The following is a 19,988-nucleotide window of genomic DNA, read 5'->3' on the forward strand; positions in this document are numbered from 1 at the left end:
ATGCTTCTTGGCATTGATCACATTCATTGTTATTTATAACATAAAAATATTCTATTACTTTTATGCACCACAACTAGGCCAACTATTTCGCAATTGATGGGAATCTACTGTTTCCAGGTCTTTGCCAGCACATGAAAAAATGCTGCTATAAATATCTGAGGTACATGAGAGTTCTCTTTTTAATCACTGACTTCCTTGGGAGAGTTCTCTTTTAAGTCACTGGACTTCCTTGGGGTAGTGGAATTTCTGGGTCAAAGGAAATTTTATTTGCTTTCTTTGCATAATTTTATCGTGATTTTTAAAAAGAGAGACATGGCAAACTCTAATTTGAAAAAAAAACTGAGGTCTACTTAGTGGTTTATTTTTTAAAATTTCAAGAGGGAGAGCAGCCCTTTTTCCTAAATTTGTTGACGTCTCTCGTTGCTCTGCTCAGAGACCTTCAATGGTTCTCTATTCCTTACCAAGTAAAGCTCAAACTCCTATATTTAACTTACAAGCTCCTCTATAAACTATAGCCACCACTATTTTCCAAGCTTATTCAGCCCACCACATATTTTACATCCCAGGCTTTGAACAGACACCTGAAATTTCCTGACACGATGCTATTGCTAACATTGTATCCTATAGCTGGATTGTCATCTGTGTGTTATATCCTCACCCTAATCTGTAAACTCAGAGGCCAGGGATTATATTATATTTAAATTTACCATGTCTTCTAGCATAAGGAATAGACTTTTGCAGGCAGCTAAGGGGTGCAGTGGATAGAGCGTTAGACCTCAGGTCAGGAAGCCTGTGGTTCAAATCCAGCCTGGTATGGTGTAACCCTGGGTAAGTCACTTAATCTGTTTGCCTCAGTTTCATCTGTAAAATGGGGGAAATAGCATCTATCTCATGGGGTAGTTGTGAGGATCAAATGAGAAAATATTTGTAAAGCATTCAGCACAGTGCCTGAATATAGTAGGTGATACGTAAATGCTAGCTATATATGAGAGGGGACTCTTAAGTATTGGTGAATTACCAATTCATTATCAAACTATAAGGAAAGGAAGAGAATGAAGAGTTTTGAAATAAATGGATAGAAATACTTTTGTTATCTACTGTCAGTATACACTATAAATTTTGCTAAGTAGAGCTCTGCTAAGGCAAAGACTTTTTTTTTTAATTAAGTAAACTGATCAGGTCCTGGAAATCAGAGAAAGAAATTACAACTTCATAAGAATTTGAGGAAATGGTCTGTATTAAGCAATAACTACTATTCATATGGTTCCTTAAGGTTTGCAGAGTACTTTGCATATATTTTCCCATTTGATTAAGCAATGATTTCATGAATGGCTACTTAAAATAATATTCTGTCTTTCAATAAATAGCAAATATAAATCATGTCCCTTAAGATGCTAAATGGCCATGGATTGCTATCAATTTGCATTCCTGGCTTTGTGGCTTATCTGGGCACCATTTTTCTTTTGAAAAGTTAGCTAAATTAACATGCTACATTGCAATAAATATTCAGCCTGTGACATCTATTTTCCACTGGTTCATCAGTGTTGGGTTTATGAAGGAAAACGGTCCCTGAGCCACAGCACTCTTCCACTAAGGTTACTCTGTGCCTTTTAGGGAGCTCAGAATAACTAAGGGTAGTAACTAGTTTAATTTGCAATGGAAAAATACTGGCAGCTTTCCTAGAGGGGTGCATAACAATATCCCTTTTCCTTATTTTTTGACATTTAGAAAAAAAATCATATGACAAGAGAGAAAAATTAAAGATATAAGCACTGGCCATGTAGAGACATAACCATCCCTATCTTCAGCTAGTAAGATGCTTTACTTAGAAAAATCCAGAGAATTTGCAGAGAGATTATTTGGACCAACCTAGAAGGGAACTGAGGTTCAGAGACATGAAGTTATTTCCCAGTAGTCACAAAGTCACAGATGGGGCCTTGTGGGTCACATAATCCAAACCCTTCATTTTACAGATGAGGAAACTGAGGCCTGGAGTAGAAGGAAGAAGAAGTGACTTCCCCAAGATCATAGAACTAACAGAGAGGGAAATTCTAACACACAGGGATACTAGAGGAGGTAACAGTGAATATACCTCCATTAATTTTGGAAAATATATATGTCAAGAGGTTTGATAACCAGACAGTAGCCAGGCTGAAGTTCAGGGGTGCTTAGCCTTTTTTAGGGCATGGATCCCTGTGGCAGTATGGAACCTGCAGATGCCATCTCTGAATAATGTTGTTAAATTCATAAAACAAAATATATGGGATTACAAAGGAAAACAATTACATAGAAATGAAATTATCAAAATATCAAAAGAAAAAATTTCAGACTCCCAGGTCAAAAACTCTTACTGTAGTACGAAAAAATGGGTTTGCTAGGCATATTAATAATTGAAGTTGGTATAAAAATGAATTTAGAGATCATATGAAGTTTCCGTTATTTATCATTCATATACTCATAAAAATCATTGTCATCTGTTTATTAAAACAATATCCTGAGAAACTGCTATAGAAAACAATTAGCCTAATTTTAGCCAGTCTGTGTACTAGGAAGTGCTACAATTTCATTTCCTTTTAATCATTCACATCTTTAGCCTGTCTTTCCTCCCTCTACTTTTGGCTTAATCCTCTCCTCATCGTTTCCTTCCTAACCCTTTCCCATTCCTCACCCTGGGCCATCAGTGCCAAGTATTAAGGTTTTGCCTGAATCAGAATACCCATCATGTTCCCAACAAGTCTCCAAATTAGGGCTGCCATTTTCCTACAGAGAGAAACTCAGACTGAGTCATCTTAGCTTGGCTTCAGGGAGGGAGAGAGGGAGAGGATAGGTGGCCCAGGGAGGTAGTTGAGAAGCCCAGGAAGGCATTTTGGGTTCCTATGGAAAGGTGGCTGACCTCCAGCTTCAAAAGTGCCCCAAGACAACAGTGTGATAAAGTGAGGGAAAACAAACCACCCAGGAGAGCATTCTCTAAGAAAGAGGTCCTTGTGAACCCAGGAATTTCACAACCAACAGCTTCCTTCCCCAATTTCTGATTGTCTGAGAACCATCAAAGGGTCCTGCATTTATGCAGCTGTTTACCTTTCAAGGAAATATCACTGACAGGGGACAGATGCCTATATTAGGTCAGTTTGCTCACTAGTGGGCCCTTGAAATCAATTGTTGATTGAAGTTCAATGGAGTTACTCATTAGCAAGTGTGAACAATAGTGAATGCAAAGTCCAGGTTGTGTCTATTTGTAGGGCCAAAGTAAACTGCTCATTAATATTAGTGAGAATATTTCCAGCATTACTACCAAAGAGAGTTAAAGCCATTTGGAGGAGTTTTTTTTTTTTTTAAAGAAACATAGATACCTCTTGTAAACTATTTAAAATTATTTTTAATGTTATTTCTGTACTACAGCTATGGTTTTAAATTCCAAATCACTGACTTACTTTTGCACAATTCCCATGGGATGGCATAAGCCTACTGCCATGTCCTGTATACCTTAGGCAGTTGGATCACTAAAGCTGGAAAGGATCCAGTCCAAGGCCTCATTTTCTACAGAAAGAAACTGAGGCCAAGAGAGGGGAAGGGACTTTTGGGAGGTCGGAGGCCCTAGCTATGGAGGTGGCACTCAAACTTGGGTTCTGAGTCACCAAATCTGGTGTTCTCTCCACCAAATGAGTCTTGCTGCCTCATTCCAACTACATAGCTCCCCAGGCCTGGAAACCAAAGCTTCCATTACTTTCTACTACAGGAATACCAGTAGGAAAACAGGAATTCAGTTAATGAATGGCTCAATATGCACTTACTTTATGTCAGCCCTATGCTGTGTGGCAAGGGGTACAAAGAAAGATAAACAGATCCCCTGCTCTCAAGGAGCTTCTTCCATGTTGTTCTATGTCCAGCATAAAGCCATAATTTAAAAATAAAACACACACCTTTTATATTCAAAGGGTTACAGCTCATAGTGTTATTAACTGTAGCTAGAAAAAAGAAGGTAAGTACATTGAGGTTCTTTTCTTAACCAGTAGGAGAGACTCTATCCTTTGTTTCCCAACTGCAGTGGCCACCATCTTGGTGGTTTCTTTACTTGCAGAAGGACACCTGGAATCCTTCTTCCCATCTCTGGGGCTAGTCCTATCACTTATTTGGCAGCTGAATCACGGTGTCACTTTGGTTCTATTCAGTTTCCTGGAACTCCACAGCCATTCTCTATTACTTAATGCTATATACTGGATGGGCCACAGTACTTTTTAGGACCCTCAGTGCTGAAAGGGATCTCAAAGTCATTTGGTTTCTGGGAAGACCTCAAGTAGGGAGGAAACTATTTACCAGGGTAGCCTATTTCACTTTTAGATAGCTGTAACTATTAGGAAGTTTTCCCTTATAATGAGCCTAAATTTAACTCTGATTAATTCACCTATTGTATCTGGTTCTGTCTTCTAAGGTGAAGCAGAAATAGTCTAGTCGCTTCTTCCATATAATAGCCCTTCAAATGCTTGAAAGTAGCTATTATACACCCCTTTCCCCATATATCTGTTCCTCAGGCTAAGCATCATAAGGCTCTTCCATTGATTCCAAAAAGCCATTCAGCTTAAAAAGATCCTTCACAAAATATATTCCAAGAGCTGAATACAGAACCTTATATCTGCCTCCTATGAAGAAGTGGGGCAGTATGGGTACCTATGATGTTGAACTTGGGGGACATGTTGGTTATTTTGGTTGAATTGTTTCTTTCCCTTTGATTTTTATTCTTTGTTATAAGGGACAGGTCTTCAGGAGAGAGAGAATTCTATAGGGAAATCGTAGTAATACAACCACAAAAGATATCAACAAGAATTTTTAAAAGCTATGAGATCGGTACAAAAAAAAAAGTGTCAAGGAAGGCAGAAGAGATAGAGGCATGACTTCTGACATATTCAAAGCATGGGCTATACTATACTGTATATGGACACACTATGATATTTCCAGGTTGAAGGATTTCATTTATTTTCATTTCTCCTGGAAGAAAAAAAAATACGCATTGGCAAAGTAAAATACGGTTGGGATGACAGTAAGTGTGTCGGTATGGATTTTTATTTACACATATATGAACATACACGGTAGACAGAGAGATGAGTAGACAGAGAGGAGGGGAGGGATAGATAGACAGATAGATGAATTTAAATCATAGAACACAGATCTAGAAAGGAACCTCCCTTATTTGACAGATAAGAAAACATTTACACACATACACAGACATATACACCAACATTTATACATACAGTTGCTTTTTTGATAAAGCTCCAAAAGTCTTTGAAAATAAAGAGATGGGCAATTTATATCATTCCAACAGCAGATTTGGGACACACATCTAAGGAGACAAAATCTGATAACTATTCACCTTGATGAGATGTCCCAACTCTTGCAGAAGATTTAAAAAATGGGTCAGCCTTTTAAAAACAAACAAACAAATAAACAACCAAAAAACAAAGAAAAGAGGAACTTGTGTTTTCAGGTTAAGATTTCCTCTGGTTCTGAAGTGCCCAGTGTTAGGAGAAAGACTGAGTCTACATTTTGGCTTCTTACACCTGGATTTCAGAGCAACTGCAGGTCAGAAACCTAAATATTTAAACCACAGAATCTTCCCCTGTGCTGATTTTTGTTTACTCCAGGTGGACCGAATATTCTGGACATAATTTCTCCCTGATAACATCCAAATGCTAGTATAGAATTAACCAGTCAAAATAATTAGAGCGCCAGTTTGGGTTAAGTTGCTATTTATATGGGTAAGGAGCAATTTTCCAAAAGAAAACATAGGAACAGTCTGGGCTGGGGATCTGAAAAAGGAAATCCTGAGATGCTTGGAAGGTGGGAAGAGTATCCCTTTGCGCTCAGAACGTCTAAATAAAGAGGTCTGAGTATACTATGACAACACAGGAGTCTCCTATTCAGGACTCTTCATGCTCTATTAATAACCAAAGACGATTTCATATTTTATGAGGAACCTGCAAAGGTTCATGGCCCTGCCTCTTAACTACCATCTGGTGGAAGAAAAGAATACAACTTGAAATATTTATGAGACTGTCATTGATGCTGAGAAATCCCGAAGACATACCTGTGGTTTCTCAATTCCTGAAAGAATGTCTTGAACCCTTTTTGCTTCCGAGTCATACTCTATGGAAAAAAAAAAAGAGAGAGAGAGAGAGAGAGAGAAGAAAAGAAAAGAAAAGTAAGTTACTACCAGTAGATGGCACCCACTCCCAAATCCTTCAGGTTTTCACAATGGCGTCTTAACTAGGAACCATTACAACTTAGTGTTATCTAACAAGTGAACTTTTGGCAACATTTTTCTATTAAGGAATGAAAACCACAAGACACGTATCTTGTCTATGACAAAGCCAACTCTGCACAAGGCCAAGGGTTCTGGGTGAAGGGATGTGGGATGTGCTAACTTGGAAACACATCCAGCTGGTCTATATGTGTTGATGAGTTTCACACTAGGTTTTATTTAGCAAGATGTCAGCCTTAGGAGAAAGAATTAGAGCTGGAAGGAACAACTCAGTCCAATCTTCTCATTGTATGGATGAGGAAAGAAGCCCGGATACGAAGAATAACTCGCTCAAGGCCACTGTTACTCAATGGTAGAGTGAGTGGGAGGTTCTGCAATTTGATTCAAATCAATTCAATTTGATCCAATGTGTTTTTATTAGTAGTCAGGCACTGTACCAAGTACTGGAGATGCAAAGAGATAAATAAATGATCTTTGGAGGCCCACAGCTCGGCACAATGCCTGGCACATGGTGGACATTTAATGAATGCTGGCTAATTGATCAAATCTTTGGGAGAGAATGAAGCGATAGAGCAACATATATTTTCATCCCTCTCCGGGCTGCACTACAGACCCATCTTTTAGAGAGAAGGGTCAAGGGCAAAAAGGATGAAAGATGCGAGAAAAGGCACAAAAACTTTTGCTGGTGACATTCAAGACTGCAAACCCTCAAAGGGCAAAGACAATTTTATTTTTGTCTTTGTATACCTAGCAAGCACTTAATAAATGGTGATTGGTTGACTGGCGAAATGATAGCGACAAAGCTGAGCTCAAAAGGATTTAAGACATCATGCTTAAAAAAAATCTGGCAGAGAAAATTAGGGAAGAGATGATGCGATACTTGGAAGAAGTAGCAAACTTGAGAGTCGTTTTCAAAGCAAGAAGAGAGACAATAATGATAATGATGGTAGTAGTAGTAGTAGCAGCAGCAGCAGTAGCAACAGCAGCAGCAGTAGCAGTAGGAGCAGTAGTGGAAGCAGTAGCAGTAGTAGTAGTAGGAGGAGCAGTAGTACTAGTAGTACTACTACTACTACTAGTAAAAGACAAGGCCCAGGATGCTGTGAAGCAAATGGAGGTTGGTGCAGGAATATTTTCAGATGTGCACATTAAGAGCTTCACAGGAAGAGCATGAGATAAAGGACTGGTAAAAGAAAGATAATGCTTTCAAAATGAAATTGCTCCATAAAAAGCAGTCTTATGTCCAAGGGACTGTGAACATACTTAGTGGGTAGTGATAGAAATGCAAAAGAAAGAAAAAGATAATAAAAGAAAAATTTCCAAAAGGAAACAAGCAAACAAACAAAATAAATAAATAAATGAACTCGGTGCTACAAATAGGTTGTTACTGTTTGTATACTCTCAGAAAAGAAGAATGACCTTTATATTGAAAACGACAGAACAAAAATAGCTAATGGAGCTGATGCCTGAGATAAGGAAGGAGATAGTGGGTGAGCATCTGGCAGCCCTGATGAATTCAAGCCCCAGAAGCCAAAGAACTGCATCCTCTGGGCCTAAAAAAACAAAATTAAAACTTGTAGATGTGGGGCAGCTAAGTGGCGCAGTGGATAGAGCACCGGCCCTGAAGTTAGGAGGACCTGAGTTCAAATCCAGCCTCAGACCAAACACTTGACACTTACTAACTGTGTGACCCTGGACAAGTCACTTAACCCCAACTGCCTTAAAAAAAAAACCAACCCCCCCCCAAAAAAAGCCCTGTAGATGTGACAGCTGAGCTAGCTGCCGTCAGTGATCCGTGTTAGTTAAGTGCATGAGAAAAAAAGAAAAAGAAAAGAGAATGAATTAGTCAGGAACAGCTACATTCAAATTCAGTCTGAGACACTTACTAGTGGTGTGATGCTGGATAAGTCACTTAAGCTCTAGATCTGCCTCAGTTTGCTCATTTGTAAAATTACAATAGGTTTTACCTCCCAGAGTTGTAAGGATCAAATGAAATATTTGTAGCACATTTTACAAACCTTAAAGTGCTATGTACATGTTATGATCATTGTTAATTATTAATTATTGTTATCATTATCAGAAGACAAGGAGCAAGGTCATAGCTAACATTCAAACATTTTGATTGTTCATCTATATTGTACCATACTCTGAAAGACATATAAAAGAATACAAAATCCAAATTTTATGTGAATTAATGAGAAAGAAATAAATGTTCCAGGCAGACTATAGGTTACCTAAAGGAAGGAATGATTCTCCTTTTGTTTGATAATCCTAACTCCAGGCAAAAAGCAAACCCTCAATAAAAGTTCCATCTTTTTTTTTTTTAATTTTAAAAATTCCCTCTTTTAATGCACTTGATTGCTTCACTATGAGTGTCAATGCAAGACAACAGCTCAACACAATGCCTGGAACACAGCAAGTACCATGCTGACTGACTGAGCAGAACACAGCAGACTTCTGATAACCTGTCAACCTGAAGACTGATCGAAAACATTACCTCCTTCTGCTATAGCAGAAAGACCACCAGATCTGAAGGGAGAGAACTCAAGACCAAAGCATGCCTTTGACACTTACCACCTATATATGACCTAATCCCTATTTTCTCTGTTTCTCAACTTCCTCATTAGCAAAACTAGATGGTTAAACTGGGTGATACTGGGTGGTACTGAAGACCCCTTCCAACCCTCCAATCATCATAGGCAGAGAGGTAGCTAACTAGGGGTGTGGAGTGAGGCACATGCATTGTTCAATGTGTGGATTTACTCTGCTTGCCTGTGAAAGGAGGATGCTATGGGGAGGGGAGGATAGTGTTACTGGGAAATGATAGGATGACAGTGATGTTTTAAAAAACATCATTAAACCTTTTTTAAAAGGAAACAATCTGGTGGCAGCTGCATATAAAATATTCCTCAAAAGCTAATGCACCAATATGAATATGTTGTTTTCCCCAACATGATCTGAATAACTAAGTTAATTCAATTCACCACGCATTTCTCCTTTATGAAACACTGACATGTGTCTGAGAGTGACCCGAATGTGACTCATCTTGCTCAGAAAATCCCTCCATGGCCCAGCTGCACCTCAAATGGAGGTTGTGAAGCTTGGCTTAAGTTTCCCATGAAACAAAGCCAGCCACAAGCATGCAGACATGGGCTCCCAGGAAGGGGATTTGGGGTGGGGAGAGAAAGAACAGGAACAGAACGTAATTCTCCAAGAAAATTAAAATGTTTTAAAGGCAACAGCCTTGGGGCTTGTACAGAGATTCTTTATTTTGATATCATGGGACTTTTCTAATATTCTGTCTCCTATTTTGAAAGGTAATTAAGAGTTGGCTGCATTTTTATTAAAAAAAAAATGATACCTTCTATTTTTATGTTATATGTGTGTGTGTATATGATGCTTTCCAGACATCTTTATTTCACTTTATTGAAATCTTTAGCTTTTCAATTATCTTAATTTCTGAATAAATTCCTCTCCCTTTCCTGCCCAGTGAGCTGCCCCTTGTACTAAAAAAATGAAAACCGAAAGGGAACTGAACTACTATCCTTGAGTTCAGCCAAAGCAATCAACAATTCAGGTGAGTCTGACAATCTAGTATAACCATGGTTCATGCCCACAGTCCTCCACCCCTGAAAGGAGGGGAGATAAGAGCATTTCCTCAACTCTTCTATGGGGCCATGATTGGTCATTATAATCACACAAAGTTCAGTTTCATTTCAATGGCCTTTCCTTGTACGTTGTTGCAATTATGGTGTATACTGACTTTTTGGTTCTGCTGGTTTCGCTCTGTATCAGTTCATACCAATCTTTTATTACTTTTCTGAATTTTTCCTATGCCTTGCTTCTTACAACATAAGGAAGTTTCTTTCTGTGTTCATGTGTCACCATTTACACAGGCATCACCCTACTGATGGGCAGTACCTACCGTGTGTCCAATTCTTTTCTTAAAAATTTTATTATTTTTAACAATCTTTTCTTTTTAAAATTTAAGTTACAAATTCTCTCCCTCTCAACCCTCCCCCATACGCTGAGAAAGCAAGCAAAATCATACCAATTATGCATGTGAATTCATGCAAAACATATTTCCATATTAGCTATATTTTTTAAAAAAAATAAGCAAAAAAAGTAAGAAAATTGTACTTCAGTTTTCACTCAGAGTTCATCAGTTCTCTCTCTCTGAAGCTGGATAGCACTTTTTCATCATGAGTCTTCTGGGATTTTTTTGGATCACTGTACTGATCAGAGAAACCAAGTCTTTCATAGTTGATCATCATTGTTTTGGAGAGCATGGCTTTGAGGTAGTCCATTAATTCTTACATTATTTCTTCTGGATCTATTTTCCAATTCATATTCTGTTTTTTATTCTTTCAATTTTTGTTTTTATTGTTTCCTGATATCTCCTGGAGTCATTAGCTTCCACTTGTCCAATGATAATTCTTAAAGGAATTATTTTCTTCAGTGGGCTTTTGTACCTCTTTTTCCATTAAGCCAACTCTGTTTTTTAAGGTGTAATTTTCTTATTTTTTGTGTGCCTGTTTTACCAAGCTAACTTTCATAATTTTCTTGCATCACTCTCACTGCTTTTCCCAATTTTTCCTCTCCCATTCTTATCTCTTTCTTTAACTCTTCCAGGAATTCTTGTTGGGCTTGTGTCCATTAGCATTTTTCTTTGAGGCTTTGTAGCTGTTTTCACATCAGTGCCTTCTTCTGAGTTTGTGTATTGGTCTTCCTTGCCACCGTAGTAGGTTTTTATGGTCAAGTTCTTTTTCTGAGGTTGATATTTGCTCATTTTCCTAGTCTATTTCTTCACTTTGAACTTTATGTTAAAGTTGTACTATGCTCACACTGGAGTGGGGAAGCAGTGTGCCAAGCTTCAGGCTATTTTGTGCTGCTGTTTTCAGAGCTAGTTCTGGAGCACTGCAAGTTTTCAGTACTTCCAAGGTGGTGTGATCTGGTGAGAGCTATGCTCACTGCTCTCTGGGTTTGTGCTCTGGTCTTTACCCAGGAAGGTCTTTACCCTTGTTTCCCTACAGCTGCAAGCAGCAGTGCTCCTCTTGGCCCTGGAACTGTGTCTAGGTCCCCTGCTCTCCTCCAGTCACAAGTGCTCCTCTCATCCTGGAACTGCAACCCAGAACTGATTATGGGCAACAGGGCTGCCGATCAGTGCCAACTGCACCCAGTGTCAGCAAAAGATCCGCTATAATCTCTTTCTGACCAGTTGTCTGACCCCACTACTCTCTCTGGACTGAGAACTTCTGAATCTGTGGCTGCTGTCAGGCCTCCAAGGCCCGTTGCTGGTGCTCCTGTGGCACTCTGGGTCTGTGCCCACCTTGGTGTTACAGACCTCTCTTGTGGACTTCCTAAGTTGTCTTCAGGGAAGAATGTCTCACCCCAACCTTTGGTTGGCTCTGCCACTCCAGAACTTGATTCGAGGCATTATTTTAAAGTTGCTTAGAGGGGAAGGTTGGGAGAGTTAAGCTAGATTGCTACCTTACTCTGCCATCTTGGTTCCACCCCCTCAGTTCTTTTCTATAATAAAAACAGTGCTGCTATGTTTTATTATCTGTGGGTCTTTTTCTTTTTGATTGTTTCTGGAGGTGTGTTGTTGGTAACTTTTAAAAAGAGCATAGCACCCAATTGTTTTTCAGAATGGTTCACTTCAATTTAATAACCATGCATTATATAATGCACTGTCCTATGCACCAGACACACACACACACACACACACACACACACACACACACACACAAAACCAGTATTTGCCCTCAGGGAGTTTAAGTTCAATGGGAACACAGCCCGCACAAAATACAAAGTCTATACAAAGGCTAGGAGAAGTAAATTAAAAAAGGGGACAACCCTAACCCTAATGGAGAGGATATAGTCCCACTATTATCAAACAATAATTGGTAAAGTGCAACTGTCTGTTTATGCCTCTTCACTACTCTGGGCTACTTTCAGTCAAAATGCCTCAATGACTCAGAAGATCTGTAGGAAGTGTAGCACTAATTGTGCCTAGAGGCAGAAGACCTGGGTTTGAATCATGGCACTGCTTTCTACCACCTGCTATTTGTATGACTTTGGTCAAGTCACTTAATTTCTCAGTTTCCCTATCTGTCAAATGAGAGGGGTGGACCAGATGACCTCTGACATCCCTTCCAGCTCTAAATCTATGGTCATATGTAGGACGCTGGTGTTCAAGGATTTTTTTTCTCCACCAGAGAGCACTTGGGGACAATGAAAAGTACAGCACAATTTTCTAAGTGTTACCTACAAAGCCTCTCTTCTTCTTCCTTGGCATTGGGCCAATTCATGGCCCAAAAGCAGAGACTGTCCAAGAGATTTGTACTATTAGACAAACTCAATGAACTGCTGAGCCAAACCCCTATCACTGTTTGGGAAATAAGCATGCTTCATCCACTTGGTTCTTCATATGTGGATGGTCAGGTTGACCTCTTTGGAATGGTTCTTGTGTCACTGAGGAAGCCTATAGCATTTGGGGGCTTGACATCAGTAAAGCGTAATCTGCAATCAACAGAATTTGGAGGTTTTCATTATTTATAGGGAAATCAATGGATATTTATTAGGTCTTTATTAGGTGCCAAGCGTTCAGGATACAAAGAGTCATGTCTGATTCTTCAGGACCCCATTTGTGGTTTTCTTTGCAAAGATCCTGGAGGGTTCTGCCATTTCCTTCTCCAGCTCATTTTTTACACATGAGGAAATGAAGCAAACAGGGTCAAGTGATTTGCCCAGGGTCACACAGTTAGTGTCTGAGGCCACATTTGAACTCAGGTCTTCTTGACTCAAGAAGTTTACATTCTCCAAATGGAGATTACTCCATCAGGACTTTGTAGGTGTTTTTCCATTTCAGTGTTGAATACTCTTGGCAAGCACACACCTATTTTTTACGACCTTCTCTTGATACTGATAATCAGAGTAACTCTGAAAAAACTTATCTCCTAGGTTCCATCTATCCAAGAATATTAACAGACACGGAAGGCAGCTTTTTGAAAAATAGCCCTTCAGGCTACTCTGCAGTCCTATGCCAATTTCATTTTTAAGCCAACGCTGCAGGATCTTCTATTCTTTACATCTTTCATTCTTATTCTGACTCTTCATCAGGATGCGGAATGGCTGTGGGTTCTCCAGGCAGAACAAAACATGCTCTATTCAGCAGAAAGGTTTTCCAGTACTATGCTGATAGCAGACTGGATCCGCTGGCATCGTACCAGATTAGAGCACTGGTAAATTAATTGGTATTTGATTCATTTCAGCATCAGCTATGGCCATCTGAAAAAGCTAATCATACATGTGTGATGAGGCCACGGGGAATTGTGGAGAGACCTGTTCTCTGGGTCAGAGAGGTCTGAATTCAAGGCATACCTCTGATCTACATTAGTGATATTACCCTGGGTCAGTCACTTAAATCTCTCAGCGTCCTAGGCCATGTCCTGAGACTATGTTGTAGAGAAGGCACCACTCTGCATTGGTGAAAGTATGGAACCTGGTAGTTCCATAGAAGGGAAAGAGAGAGAGAGAGAGAGAGAGAGAGAGAGAGTGTGTGTGTGTGTGTGTGTGTGTGCGCGCACGTGCGTGCATGTATGTACAGACAGATAGAGAAAGAAACAGAGACAGAAAGAGGGGTGGGGTGGAAGCTAGTTAGGTGGCACAGTGGATAGAGAGCTGGGCCTAGAGACAGGAAAACCTGAGTTTAAATCCATCCTCAGTCACTAATTGTGTGATGCTGGGCAAGTCACTTAACCTGTTTGCTTCAGTTTCTTCATCTGTAAAACAGGAATAATAATAGCACTTACCTCCTAGGGTTGCTATGAGGATCAAATGAGATAATATTTGTAAAGCACTTAGCACAGTGCCTGAGCCAAATCACCAAGTTCTTTGTTTCAGTAACAAAACTCAAACTTCAGCGGCCCAATGGAGATCAGAGTGGACACACAGATTCCTACAAGCTACCTCAACATCACACCTCCAATGGGGAAGATGGTCCATCTCTAACAAAGAGAAGGTTGGAACAAATACAGTAACTAATCAAAAGAGGATTATGGGATAGCAGCTCTACAGCCAGAGGGGTACCTGGAGGCCATTTAGAACACCTTGGTTTACAGTAGACCATCCAGGGAAACTGCCTGAGGTCATACAGATAGCAAGATTCAGAGGTAGATTAGAACCTGCCTTCTCTCATCCCACAAGTAAAGTCCCTTTCACTAGATTGTACTTCTACTTCTCTCCCCAACCTTTTGCCACCACACACATAAAAAAAGAAAAAAAGGCATCATATGAGATAAGACCAATGATGGTTTCCATGTCTGCTCCCAGATGGGTTGAAATGATGGAAAGCCCTCAACTCATGAAAACCGCGCCCCCTGCAAAGACAGCTTGCGACCCTATGAATTGCTCCACACTTTTTCCTTTGCAGAAAAGGAAGTTATCCAGCTCAAGCCTTGGTGGCTGCCTAGAGACCGTATTTACTGCTTCGACAGCCCCTTCATTCCGAGGGGATGACATCAGCCTGGACTTCTCTTGTGAACCTCATGTCTCATTCTTAGGCACAGCTTCTACATTTGCAGGGAGGCTAGTCATAACATCATATGCTTTACTAAGGTCTGCAAGGGAGGAGATGGGCTGGCTGTGCTTCCAAAGGATTGTTATATCAAGCCACACATGCCCAAAAACTTGGTATTTTGCAAGATACCGAGGAAGGTAAAAATGGGACAAGAGGAAGTGGAGAAAAATCTCAAGTAAGGTCAACACAAAAATCAATAAAACAACAAAATACTACGATGTGTTAGGAAATTAAAGAAAACGGTCATCTCAATGAAAGCAAACACTCCTTTGAAAACAGAGGTTGTGCACCCAATGATACAAAAGAAAATGAAACAGATACCAAAAGATGCTGTGAAAAGTGAAAAGCAAGGGGTATGGTCAGGGGATGGAGCTGTGATTTGATTGGTGTAGGGAGCCATCAGTAAAAAAACCTCCCTTTATCATTACAGTATAGCACCTGCTTTCTAAGTTACAGTCTAGAAAGTGGTTCAGTACCCAGAAAGGCTTAAGTGATTGGCCCCAGGCTCACAGGTTGGATTTGAACCCAGGTCTTCTCAGCTTGGAGGCCAATAATCTATCCACAATTCTATGCTGCAGAAAAGGTGCCACGAGAAAACTATTCAGCTGATCAATATGCATTTGTTAAGTGTCTACTCTGTGCCAAGCTCCATGTGCTCACATGCTGAAGAAGCAAATACAAAAATCAAACTGTCCTTGTTGTCAAGGGGATGGCATTCTAATACATTCTATTGGGAAGATAATATGTACAGTCATAAGGATATACAAAATACGTTCCCCAAAAGGTACAAGAAAGCCTGAGAGGGGCAGGGACCAGTAGCTGGTGGGAGGAGAGCCTTTAAAAATGGACAAAGAGAATCATAGATTGGAAAATAGCTTAGAGGTCAGGGGGTCACACAATCACAGAAAAGACCATAGACCTAGAATTGGAAGGCACTTGAGGAGACCTTTAGCCCAACCTCTTCATTTTATGGATAGGGAAACTGAGGCCAGCAAAGTAGCAGGTAGAAAAATGAATCAAATACCTCACAAGAAAGCACGATTGATTACCAACTAATAATGCCTACTAAATAACTAGTATCAATAGTCAATGGTTTTTACAATCAATACTCTGGAAGATTGATGATTTCATCAGTGTGGGTACTCCCTCCATCAATATAATCTAGACAGCAATCCTGGCAGACCATTTTGAGTTTTTAAAATAACCCAATGCCACAGGAAGACCATTTTCCTGAGAGTCACCAGTTTTCTGTACTGAAAAAGCCTCGTCCCGTGGAAGCTGACTTCTGGCTGATGGCAGCTTCAGCAAGGAGGGTCTTTGGAGAAGAAACACACAGTCTGCTACCAGGCCGACCCCAGAGGACTTGCACAAGCGTGGTTCCCGCTCGTATAGTCTTTAATTACTGAGTGTCCCCTCCACACTATGATTAAGGCGTTGAATAGGATGTTTAATGTCAGAGCCCAAAGAAATCTGCCTGAGGAAAGTTCGATAGTGGAAGCGGCCCATCTCTGCTACACATGAGATGTTAAAGCCTGCTGCTTACAGTGTGAAAACCAACAACACTTTACTAGTAGTAGTTTCTGTGACAATGATCTCACTTTTTTTTTTTAACTTAATGTGAGATTTTTTTCAATACAGAAAACTGCTGAGGAAAATCTCTTTACTGAGGCAGAACAGCTCCTTCTCAGTGATTTATCTTCATGGGAGAGAGGTGAGGGACGCAGGGTGTGGACCGAGACTTTTTTTTTTTAACATGACCAATACAGGAATTTGTTTTCCTTGAATATGTATATTTCTTACAGGGGTCTTTATCTTCTCCCCTCCCCCCACCCCAATGGGGTATGTGTGGCAGGGAAAGAATATTTTTTAAAGGAATTTTTTTAAATTGACTTAAAAAGTGAGTGATAAAAGACTCAATATTTCAAACTAAATAATATTCCACAGAACTGCAGGAAAGAGAATGTAAAATGGAAGCCTTGGATTGATCACATAGGGAATGGGGGAAGACCTTTGGGGCAGGTCTTTTCATTAAAAGAAGATCTGGTGGCTAAGAAGATTCAGAAGCCTTCAAAAAAGCTAGTAAAGGGAAATGGATATCTGTAGTTGGAACCTAGCCCTGTATACAAGGGGCCACCTGTGCGTGTAAGCCAGTAGGATGGCCTTGGTCTTCTCACGCCCCTTTTTAACTCTGGCTAGACCATGGCAGACAGACCATCTTCTCCTTTCCTGGGAACTCATCTGAGAGGAGTCGTACTGTGAGCATCTATGAGAGCTCATCTATAGGGAAAAGGGAGGAGGCAGGGAAAAACCTAAAGAATAAAACATGATACAAGGACCATGTCTAGACCTTTAATAAAAATGGAGGTCCTAGGAAGTCTGGACGAATGCTCTGCTCTTATTCAGTAAGAAACTTTTCTGTTGACTCAACAAAGGGAGATCACATATGTATGCAACCGGGCAAGGGATGACATGGGCATTTTTTTTTTTTTACCCTAAAGAACAGCCAATTAAACATGGATAGCAAACCCACAGAAATGGGTCAAATAGAAGGTAGACATGCTTGCTTGGCAGATGAGAAGCACTCTAACCCTTTTCTGCCATCTGTGTGTCTGGGCTGTTTTACCGGCTAGCTCAGCCCTAATGTGGGCCAGATATAGCGTGTATATTTTAGGGGAAACTTGTACTCCGTGATTATCGACCAAAAACCGCTACCCTCCCTGGGTGTGTAACAGCTGGGCAGACACTTAAACACAGGATAGCGAGCCTTACAAAGGTAATGAAAGATTATGCTCTACTTTCCGCATTGTGGTTCTAGAAAGGCTCCTATAAGGTCCTGACTTTGAAGACTTGGCCCATCATGGCCAATGTCTTACAGTTGACAGTAAGGATGACATTTCTGTAAGGTTTCCAGGTGTGCAAAGTATTTCCCTTCCCACAATCTTGTAAAGGCAGATGGGAGAAGCGTAATGGTACTTTTGCTCCCTACCAAGCCATCTGACTGCTTTCTGGTACCCATCACAGGGCAGGGGAGAGGGATCGGTGTAGAGGAGGAAGATGGTATAATAATAATAATGAAGATGATAACAGTAATTGGCTAATGTTTAAATGTGCCTAAGAATGTTACAATTATTATCTCATTTGAGAAAGAATCCAGTTTCCTCACTACCACCAGCAACAAATGTGAACTAACTGTAACTATATGTGCATGTATTATATATACATATATATGTACATAGACAGATATGTATATAGATATAATTTGTATATGATACACACACACACACAAAATATATCTGCATTTAATACAGATGTATTATATACATATTCAGTGCTGGGCCTAGAGTCAGGAAGACCTGAGTTCTAATCCATCCTCAGACACGTATTAAGTTGTTATGACCCTCAGCAAGTCACTTAACTTCAGCTTCTCAACTATAAAATGGGGATAATAACATGTATTTGTCAGTGTTGTGAGGATCAAATAAGATAAGATGTGTAAAGCACTCAGAACAATGACTGGCACAGAGTAATCACCTAATAAAGCCAGCCTGCCTGCCTTCCTTTCTTTCTTTTCCTTCTCTCTTTCTCTCCTTCCTTTCTTCATGCATCCTTCTTTTCTCCTTTTTTCTCTCCCTCCCTCCCTTCCTTCTCTCTGTACACACACATACACAGTGTTCCAAAAGTCTCAGCATCGTTTCCAGCTGCCCCACTGACCACTTCTCAGTTAACATCCGTCCCACCATTAGAGAACTTGGGTTCACATTGCCTGACAGCTGGCAGAGATGTGGTCCACATGGGTACCCCAACCACTTCATGGGGGAAAATCTCTAACTAGGTCAAATCTCTAGGATTTAGATAAAACTTGACAGCCTTCTCTTCAAATAAGCTACTATAAAAGGGGGGTGGGGCATGTAATGTTGATGTGGGCACCATTTTTAAAGTGGGGGAAAAAACAAAACCCAACGCCAATCAAATCCATGAATCCCATTGTGCACTGTGAATGTGTAGCTGCCCAAAATGACCCTCGTGAAACATGGAGGTCCAGATGTGAACTGTCATCAAGTTTAAAGGCACAGCATGGGCCGGGGGATTTAGAGCCCTGCTGGGTGTGGCTCTCCCAAGACAAGGTTTCACATCCTACCTCACACATCTATGGCTGTGAGACCCTGGGAAGTCACTTAAACTCTCAAAAACAATAAAGAAGCTCCCTACACGGGTGAAATCACAGGCTCTATCCCTCTCAAAAAAAAAAAAAAAAAAAGTTAAAGTTTAAGTGAGTAACACCGTAGGAAACATTTTGTTCCGCTTTGAGTCAGTAATTTCCTCTTAGCTTCATCAGGATTTTTTTTCCCCCTCTTTTCTCCGGATTCCCAAGAAACATTTTACTTTTTTTTTTTTTTTGTTTATGATCACAAAAACTCAGCACCATCTGCCCCAAACCACGATGCAGAAATAGGTTTGTTTGCCAAGTGCATGAAGCTAAGAAATTGATTGAAACAAAGATTCATCTAGAAATGGGGCAAGAGAGCGTTTGTCCAATAGGCCAGTTTTGGGGGAAGGCCTCTGTTATTTTTTGTTTTGTTTTGTTTTTTTTTAGGCCAGGGAACTGTCTGGTGGGGACGAGGGGCCCCTTGCCGGCTTCTCCCCTACCAGACTTGCTCGCTCAATCACAATAAGATGGACATCCAAACAGACCAAAGCTCGCCTGAAAGGAGCCCGGGGTTGTTTTCAAAGGAAGCTCTCTATGAGAAAGGTGCATGCCCAGTCTGTCTGTCTCATTCTATTCCTGCTGTGAAATTAAATTATATGGAACTTAAATTAAGCAATTTCCTGAGCAAAACGAAGGAATCTCATAAGCTATGGCAGCTGGTATCTCTGTTGCCCAAATAAACTGTCTTCATTTTTTGAAACATGAAAGCTGGAGAAAAAAAAATACATTTAGCATACATTTTGGCATGGGAGTGTAGAAAGAACATTGGCTCTGGAGTCTGGGTGCTTCGGGTCAGACCTTGATGTTACCAGCTATGACTTACACAAGTCCCTGAACTGCTCTGTGCCTCAGTTTCCTCATCTGTAAAATGGGAAGACTGGCTCAAAGCTCTTTACCAGATACAAATCAACAAATGTACAAATCTGGGGTTTCCCATGACAGGACCATGT

General features: G+C 40.3%; 1 protein-coding gene across 1 annotated transcript in view; it reads right to left on the bottom strand.

Annotated features, from left to right (window-relative positions):
* Positions 1-19,988, bottom strand: part of FNDC3B (fibronectin type III domain containing 3B) — a 396,339-nt gene that overhangs the window by 105,127 nt on the left and 271,224 nt on the right. Inside the window, exon 7 of the mRNA XM_027875752.1 lies at positions 6,080-6,138. Within this exon, the coding sequence (XP_027731553.1) occupies positions 6,080-6,138 (59 nt within the window). The remainder of the gene's footprint in view (positions 1-6,079; positions 6,139-19,988) is intronic.

The sequence above is a fragment of the Vombatus ursinus genome, unplaced genomic scaffold (assembly GCF_900497805.2).
Source record: "Vombatus ursinus unplaced genomic scaffold, bare-nosed wombat genome assembly UNPS02014810.1, whole genome shotgun sequence".
In the NCBI taxonomy this organism is placed as follows: Eukaryota; Metazoa; Chordata; class Mammalia; order Diprotodontia; family Vombatidae; genus Vombatus; species Vombatus ursinus.